Below are 8,972 nucleotides of genomic sequence, written 5' to 3' on the forward strand. Positions count from 1 at the left end.
AAAGCGAAGGATACGACAAATTTAAAATTAATATGGAAAAACGGTTAGAACTTAAATATGGACATAAAAACATTTAAGTTTCATAAATCAAGAAGTATTTTAAATAATCTATGTATCAACGTATAGATAAATATTTTGGCAACAATTTTATAATAGGGTATTTAAACAATATAATGTAAAAAGAATTTTAAACATTCCAAAATAACTCATTATAAAAAAAAATATTAGTATACTATTATATATATAGTAATTAAAGAAATAGAATACATAAGGTGAAAATATAAAGACAATCTCTAAAAGAAATCATACAAATGTAGCCAAACAAAATTATTAACATGGATTAAAGCATACACATATTAAATGTATTAAAAATTAATCAATGGTACAACTGTAAGACCAAATTAATACTGCAATAAAATAGGGAGGATAATTTACAAATAAAGTAATCATAATATGGACCAATGCTCCAAGCGCATAAATGTATAAGGACTGAATTTGTAAATATCTCGTGCCTACAATGCTGCATGGAACCGCGGATCAAAGTGAAATAACGCACAAATTAGCAGGCCAAATTTTAAAACACAAGGTAGGCAAATTGAAGGCTGTGCGCAAGGGGAAGGACTTGTTGCACAAATAGACTATTTTAGGCGCAAAAGGCTCCCCCCACCCTTCTTACACGGTACCGTTTCAAAACTTTTATAAAAGCAAACAATTCCTCCCAAAAAAATGAAACAATCGGTCCTTTTGAAATTGAAACCCTAGCCTCTTTTTAATCCCTCATTTGGCCGACCAGAACTCACCCCCAATCGCCACACCATCATTGTAATAGATGACTAGCAATGAGTTGGGCTTGATTTTGAAGAGGAAGATGCAACTCTGACAACCCGATTGATTCAGGTGAGTGTTTCTTTATCCCAATCCTTTTTATTCTATATTAAAATGAGAAATGAAAGAAAGAAAATTACCAAAGAACGATGCAAATCCTGCTCCAACAAAAAAGAACAAAAGAAGGATAATCACCTTCTGCCCAAAAACTCTTTTTTTTTTTGATTCTTTTCTCTTAATTTCTATACATGTATGCGTAAAAAAGGGATCCCCTCTTTTTGTGTGTGTATCTTAGTAAAAAAGGATAAAAACTAGGCGAGAAAATAAAGAGAAAAAATAAGAATCAGAACAGCGAAAAAATGAACCACCTTCAAAAATATATTTTTTTCTCGATTGCTTGGTGTCCGTTCGTAGTTTTTACAAAAGGAAAGGTTCTTGGCTTTATAGCCGAACCAAATAAAACGACAAAGAAAAATACAATTCCTTTTCTTTTTTTATTGCTCAGCTTGTTTTTTGCTATTGCTATTGTGGTTGTCATTTGCTTGTCTTTATTTGCAGGTACGGAGGCAACATGGTGGGGGTAGCTGGCGCGTACGAAGGCTGCTGGTGGTGTCGACGTGGAGGCGCCATTCATGGTAGTGCTGGAGGCTACTGTGTTCCTTGCTGCTAGGGTTCTGGAACATTGATAATTTGGGCTTTTCGGGCCTATTCTAGTAGTTGGGCCATAATTTTTGTAATTGGACTGTAAACTGGGCCGCTATTGACATTTGGATTTTTATATTATTGTATTTTTCATTTTTTTGTGGTTTTTGTTTGATTTGTATTTGCGCGGGCCCGGGCCAAAATTGGGCATTACATGCTTGTTGTAAGCTTGATATTGTGATCTTGTAGTTGAACATTTGATGATAGTGGAGCTTTTGATCGAACTCTAAAGTCTTGTGGTTTTTACCCTTGATTTAGAGGGATTTTCTACGTAAAAATACCGGTGTCTCTATTTATTTATTTTTGTTGTGGTTGTATTGGTTGATTTGTAGTTGATTAAGGTTGCTAGAGAACATATTTTGTACTATTGTGCTTGCCATAATTTTTGACAGGAGTTATAGGGAGAGAAAGAACACCGATTGTGTTTTGCTTTGTTTCGGTTGTTCAATTTCTTCTCAACAAATTAGTCTCCCCTAAACCAGGTTTGGGAAGGAGAGGGAATAAAAAAAAACAGGGCCGGAAACTCAATGGAACAACCGATCTTCAAAAATCAGAGCTTAGAACCATCGGAAGTGACCAGTGGTCGTTGGAAAGTATAAGGCCAACTATTGATGAAGTATATTAGTTTTAAAATAGATGTAAAATATGGGGTTTTACTTGTCACTGATGGAATATAATTCAGGGGAGTGAATCAGTGAAGTAATGGATCCTTCCATATTTTACATATTTTAATGATTTTTTACATTTTTTTATAAATATTCTATACTTTTATATTTTATAACAATTTTATATATTTTTAATAAATTTATTATAATTTTTATATTAAAATATTTTAAATATTTTTCTCTAATTTTTATATTTGTTTATATTTTATAAATTTTATAATTTTTTTCTTTTTTATCATTTTTCCATTATGTGCCAAAATCATAATGTGATACAGGACAACGTTAACTAAAAAAATGAGGGTGTCCTAACTTTAATTGTCAACTATTAAAGTTACCACTCAAATGGCATTTGGGCAATTTAAATACTCAATTGAGTGAAAAGAAGAAGAGATAGGGACTTAATTCTGTTTCTTTTTTTTTGGAAAAAATTCAAGAGTTTTTTACATCCTTAAGCCATTAATCCATTGCACAATTTTAATTTAATAATATTAAATTTAATGTTTATTTATTTTTATGATAATAATATTTATTTTTATGATAAATATTAAATTCAAATTTAATATATAATTTAAATATTATTTAAATAATAAGGTAATTATTATTTAACTTTATTATGATTTGATTTTTTATTTTATGATAAATATTATATTATGTTTTAGTTTTGAACCTTCAACTATATTTTTGAAGGAGAAATAAAAAAAATATTATTAAATTAAGTTATCTAAAAAATCAACTTTAATCTAAATATTAAAATTAATAAATTAATTACTGGAAAATTAGAATAGTTAACATTAATAACTTAATATGCAAATATGATATTAATAAATTTCTACAGTAATTTGTACTCAACAAATTAAGAACTTATATTTACGTGTTTATTAATAATTTAATGAGGAAGGATTGTATGAAACAATAACAGTGACACTACATTATTTGTATCCTTTTTTTTAATATTTTAATGTCACATCAATATTTTTATCTTAAAAAAATTAAATTCAAATAAAAATCTTAAAATTCAGAATAAAGATATTGATACAATAACTTAATTATCTTCTTTTATAACGTAGGAGGAGATATGAAATTCCCTAATATTAAACCATATATCTGATTAAGTGAAAAAGGATTTTTCAATTATGGGTCTGTTTGATTGCCAGTAAAATATTTTCCGTAAAATGATTTCTGGAAAATGTTTTACTTTTCTGTAAAATGATTTACTGGAAAATATTTTCTGGTGTTTGATTGAATCTGTGTAAAATATTTTCTGCTGTTTGACAGATTTCCTGAAAATATTTTCCGGAAAAGTTGTTTTTACATATATTAATATATATTAATAAATTTTTATATTTTAAATTATTTTACATATATTGCAATGATTTATTTATAATAATACTCAATTATTAAGCTACAATATTAATGGTTATAAATTGAAAAAAACTAATATCAAATAAATTATTTGTAATTGTGTTAAAAAACAAGTATTGAATAATTATAAATTGCTTCGAAACCACAATGAGTACTAGAAATAATATTATCCAAATACATAATTAGTAGTACACCACATAGTAACAACATTGTCCAAGTGCATAATATTACACCACATAAAAGTATCAATATCTTGATACAACATGCGGTGTCTTGATTCTTTCTCTATTTATGAAGTTTATTTATGAAGTTTACTTGTACAAGAGATGTTTGAAAATGCGTAGAACTAGAAGAAAAAAACAAAAATCAGAAACAACGTTGTTACTTCCTGTCATAATGAATCTTTTATCGGTTGAACTGGCTCTTTGATGAAACATTTTCCTTTGTTTTCTGAATCTTCAAAACCACCATAGGCACGGTTCACAGTCCTCCTGTTCCTAGGTAACCTAGACCTCTTGTATTCCGCAGGTCTCAAGTGAGGAATCTGCACATTGAGTAATACCATGTACATCAGGAAGATAGAATATTATGATCAAATGAGAAAATAAACATGCTAAATATCAGTTAGCAAAGTGAAACATGATAGTAAGCAATGGAATTTAAGCTGATTTGTTTGACTTCTATGGCATAGTCCATGAACATCATAAGTAAGAATTGATGCTATGTCTGCATACGAAAGTTAAATTTTACATTTTATTCACTCCTTCGCATCTGGAAATCATTCGTATACAAATTTGTTCTGTTTCAGGAAATATCCAGAGTTGCAATGTAAATCATCATGCAAGTCTAAGCATACTCAGCAACCAAAGACGACTGTGCTCAATCTGATATGTGAACATTAGTTGCTCAAACAATCTCATAACAAGGGTACTAAAAAACCAGAACATTCATACCTTCAGGGTGAGCCATTTTCTGCATAGCAGTCGGAGCAATCATGATAGGCATTGAAATCTTAAATCCCAGGACAGTGGTGGTCATGTCAATCTTGTTAACATCAATAAGAATGCGGGGTCGAAACCTATCATAAAATAAATGAACCATAATAATTAAATGAAAAGATAAAACTAAAACTACTATATAATGCACAAAGAAAAAAGATTGCCAGAAAACTTGGAAGTATGGTCAAATATGAACAATAAACACCAGAAATTAAGCAACGGGTTAAAGCAATAAAACTCCATAAGTATCAGTATTTGGAAGGAGAAGAAGTAGAATTTATTGAAGTTGTGGAGAACCCCTCAAGCAAATAAAACACAATAGATGATATGTACAAAGTAACAGATTCAAAATCAGCAAAGAACAGCAGAAAAACCAAGTATGCAAATAATTTAAGGGAAGACATACTTCTCTTTCCACTCCCAAACTCGTTTTTCAAATTCATCTCTGCCCAATTCTATCCCTTTTATTCCTTCAGAAGCCAACATTCTTTCCACAACCAACTGGGAAAAGAAAAGTAAAATAGGTTCAATTATATATTCCCATTCAACAGGATACAACATATACACTCATTCTCTACACAGAACATTATGTATAAAGAGGGCAGAATATAAATCAACAACAAAGATGGAAACATTATATTTACAAAAGATTACTAGAGATAATACAACCATAAAGATCAATCCTTTTTCCAGAAAACATTATATCGAACATTATATCGAATACACAAACGGCCACAGAAATATTACTTTGATTACAAAGCCTATTAATCAAAGTTGAAAAAATTACAACATCAGGCTCAACACCTAACTTCAGCATTTTCCCCAAAACAGAAAACCCAAAATCAATTCGACCTAATTGACAAAAGCAATTAATCGAGATGCTCACAGAATAAACATCATGGGAAACGCCTAATAATTCCATCTGGCTACACATAGAAACAACAATGACATAATGTTTCATTCTAACAATGGTTGCAAATAATTTAGTGAATTCCACAATTGAAGGCTTTGGGTACTTTTCAATCATCTTATTGAACAAACTCAAAGCATGATCAACATTATCGAAGCAGTGGTCTGTTTTTCCCTTTCCTCTAACAGGCATGGACATGGGTTTCTTACTTAGGCAGTCGATGTGGGTAGCAATGGTGTTAGAAGAAGAAGAAAAAGAGTGGAAATTAGAAAGATGGCTTCCAGCATTAACAATCGAACGAAGAATAAAAGAAGAATGAAGCTTACCCATCATTTGAAAGCAGAAATGGCAGCGACAGTAACAGCCAAAAGAAATGAAAAATAAACGGAGCATAAAAGCAAAAAAGAAATGAAAAATAAACGAAGTAACCGTCGAAAAATAGAATTGCAACGTACCAGCAGCGGTTTCCAGTTCTGAACCAAAATGAAGCTTTCAAGAACGGAAATTTGAAGGAATGAAGGGAGAAGAATGGATGAAGGAAGCTTACTGGATGAAGGGAGAAGAATGCATGAGAGCTTTAGGAAAATGTCTTACGGAGATTGAATCGGTAAGACAATTTCCCAAAATTGTAAGGCATTTTCCCGTGTTTTGGAGTTGATTTTCCAAAAGGAAAATATTTTCCTCCAATCAAACACTGGAAAATGGGGAAAACCAATTCCGGAAAATATTTTCCCCTATCAAACAGACCCTATATTTTGAACCCAGGAAGAAAAATGAAAATGGATGGGCCTGAATTGATCAGTTGTGGCCCATATATTTTTGCCACATTTATGGGCAACCCAAAAACCGATAATTTTATCGTTTCGATACAGGTCGTATTGGCCATTACGTTCCTTTTCAGCCTTCAATTGGTATCAAATAGTTTCAATCAGTTACTATATATGTTCCACTTTTTTGCTAATATTAATTTGTATCAGTACGTATTGATCAACACAAAATTTACTATTTTAATTAAATTTTCAATATTTTTTAACTTAAATATTTTTATAATTATATTTAAAAATATATATAATCATTAAATTAAGTTATTGAACTTTATTATATTTTTGCATATAACTATATTTATATGCATGCAATTAAGGTATATTTGCATGTATATAATATTATTACTATGGTATACTAGGTGAAAGAAATAAAAATAATATAATAGAAATGTTTAAGCGATGATTTTTTAAAGATAATAATAATAATTATTCATACAATAAAAATAAAAATTGTTAATGAGATTTTGATTGCGTTGGCAAGATTGTCATACAATTTTTTTTATTTTATTTAAAAAATTAAATTATTTATATAACTTTATTAATATAATATTTTTATTATTTTTTTCAATTGAATTATATCTAATTCAATTAAATATTTTATATATAAGATATATAAAATATTTAAAATATTGATAAATTTAAAATAATACACGAAACACAATCAATATTAATATTTATCACTAACAAATCTAAAGAATACATTCACACCATACACACTATTTGACTACCTTCCTTCCTTTAAACTCCATCACATGTATATTTGCAGTAAAATTTCCGACAGTGAAGAATGCGAAATATGAACTGAAATATCCTAAAACACATAGTGGGAGTTGGTCGGTGGGGTTCCTATTTTCTGCCATATATAAAATAATGAATGTCACATGCGCTGCAATATATACTAGGTTTTTGGCTTCACATTATATTGGTAAATTTTAGACTAAGCACGAAATTCACATGCTTAATTGCTTATCCATTGTCATCATTTTATTTTATCTTTCCCTTTTACATATATGTATATATAATAACTAGTGGACGGTGTTAGGCACAAATTTGGTCTGGTCAACTTGGCAAACTTTGACAATGTGAAAGTTGATCTCTTTTATTATTGCATCTATTTAACGTGAGAATTTTAGATTTGTTTTTGTTGTTGTAATAATGAGGAAGACACGGGTTTAAATGATTAAGCGTGTATTATATTTTTTTTTATATTTAAGTAGGTTTAAGGGTGTAAAAAATTTTTAAATTTTTTAAAGAAAGCAATTAAGTACTTATATTTTTTTGTACTCAATTGGGTATTTAAATTTTTAAAATGTATCAAAAGGCTCTCAAACTTTTCAAAAAAAAGTATTAAAGCCCCTGCCTTTTGAATTTGCACTCAATTGGGTACTTAAATTGTCAAAAAAGGCCATTTGACCATTAACTTTAACAGTTGATTGTTAAAGTTAACTACCCCTAATTTTTTTTAGTTAAAGCCACCTTATGTCACAACCACGACGTGACATGTGGCCAAAAAAATTAAATTAAATTATAGTTTTAAAAATTATTAAATTTTAATAAAAATATTAAAAATTAGAAAAAAATTATAAAAATTTGTAAAATTTTATAAAAAATCATAATAAAAATATAAAATGCATCAAAAAGGCCCTTTAACCATTAACTTTAACTGTTGGTCATTGAAGTTAACGACCCTGCAACGCCCTTGCCCACCTCAATCGTCGAGTCAGGGTATGAAGTGTCACAATTGAATCGGTTTGCTCTAAAACCCTTAATCAAAAAATTCGCCAAATGACTTTATCAATTCATTTTGAATGTTTCTTACAACAGTAACCTTAAACCAAACTTAATTTTAACTAACTTGAAAATTCTATATTCTAAGAAAACTACTTAATTACAGCATATCTAACCCCAAGACGAAGCCCTTGAAGGTACCCAATCCTATGTGCATGACACCAAATTAATGATAACCCTTGATCTAATAAGATATGGCTTGGTCCCTCCTCAAGATCCTTAACTACCTAACAAGTCCTGCAAATATAGACTAAAATTTTATAATTTCCAAAGAACTTAGTGAGTTTCTTTACTGCATTACTCAAAAATAGACCCGGTCAATGCAAGGATAATAAATGAAAAAAATCTAAACACATTTAACTCCGTAATCTTTTGGGATGACTTCTCTTAATCTGAAATGGCGGACTCCGATTCATTTTTTGAGCTCGTCTATTTGTAGATAGATTGATAAGCGGTCTTCCCCTGGTCGATCCTATAACTATTCGATTGGTTTTGGTTATTTCTCCATTGTCTTGAAATAACTCCAGACTCTTTCCTTTCCTCACATACATTCTTTCTTTCGCTATATACTTATTATGTTGTCCTCCTAAACTTTCAACCTAAGTACCCTTTGGTTATTTCTTCTTTGGCGTACATTCCAAATCTAAATAGTCATTAGCGAACTCCCTTTCTTACTATAGTCATAAAAGACTTGATCATATCCCATCAGTCAAGTTAACTAATGAGAATCCATGCTACTCTGGCAGACTTAATCTCATTTCACTCTGCACTAGAGTTGAAAAGTTGTTTGGATTACTTTCCCATAATCCTCCCTATTTACAATGACTTGCTTTTAAGATGTAACATGTTCGTCTACATTAGACCGTTTTTTACTATAGTGTCCAACAGATTGTTATTT

The 8,972-nt window shown here is 29.8% G+C and overlaps 1 protein-coding gene and 1 long non-coding RNA gene across 2 annotated transcripts; one reads left to right on the plus strand and one right to left on the minus strand.

Moving 5' to 3' along the window:
* Nucleotides 1-233: 233 nt before the first annotated feature.
* Nucleotides 234-1,805, plus strand: LOC107961716 (uncharacterized). Its single transcript, XR_001701395.2, has 2 exons — nt 234-897; nt 1,384-1,805. It is a non-coding gene; the product is annotated as an uncharacterized lncRNA (long non-coding RNA).
* A 1,901-nt stretch (nt 1,806-3,706) lies between these two features.
* On the minus strand, nt 3,707-5,792 carry LOC107961717 (pentatricopeptide repeat-containing protein At5g16640, mitochondrial). The gene is made up of 4 exons (XM_041115400.1): nt 5,439-5,792; nt 4,959-5,053; nt 4,508-4,632; nt 3,707-4,098 (listed from the first exon to the last, which is right to left on the minus strand). The coding sequence occupies exons 1-4, from the start codon at nt 5,790-5,792 to the stop codon at nt 4,061-4,063; spliced, it is 612 nt and encodes a 203-aa protein (XP_040971334.1). The 3' UTR covers nt 3,707-4,060.
* Nucleotides 5,793-8,972: the final 3,180 nt, after the last annotated feature.

Source organism: Gossypium hirsutum, chromosome A06 (genome assembly GCF_007990345.1).
Source record: "Gossypium hirsutum isolate 1008001.06 chromosome A06, Gossypium_hirsutum_v2.1, whole genome shotgun sequence".
Taxonomy (NCBI): Eukaryota; Viridiplantae; Streptophyta; class Magnoliopsida; order Malvales; family Malvaceae; genus Gossypium; species Gossypium hirsutum.

Coding starts and splice junctions, on each gene's coding strand:
- LOC107961717 (XM_041115400.1), bottom strand. CDS start 5,792: ATGGGTAAGCTTCATTCTTCTTTTATTCTTCGTTCGATTGTTAATGCT. Junction 5,054..5,438: donor TTTCCCATGATGTTTATTCT/GTGAGCATCTCG, acceptor TTCTTTTCCCAG/TTGGTTGTGGAAAGAATGTT. Junction 4,099..4,507: donor GAAAATGGCTCACCCTGAAG/GTATGAATGTTC, acceptor CTCAATGTGCAG/ATTCCTCACTTGAGACCTGC.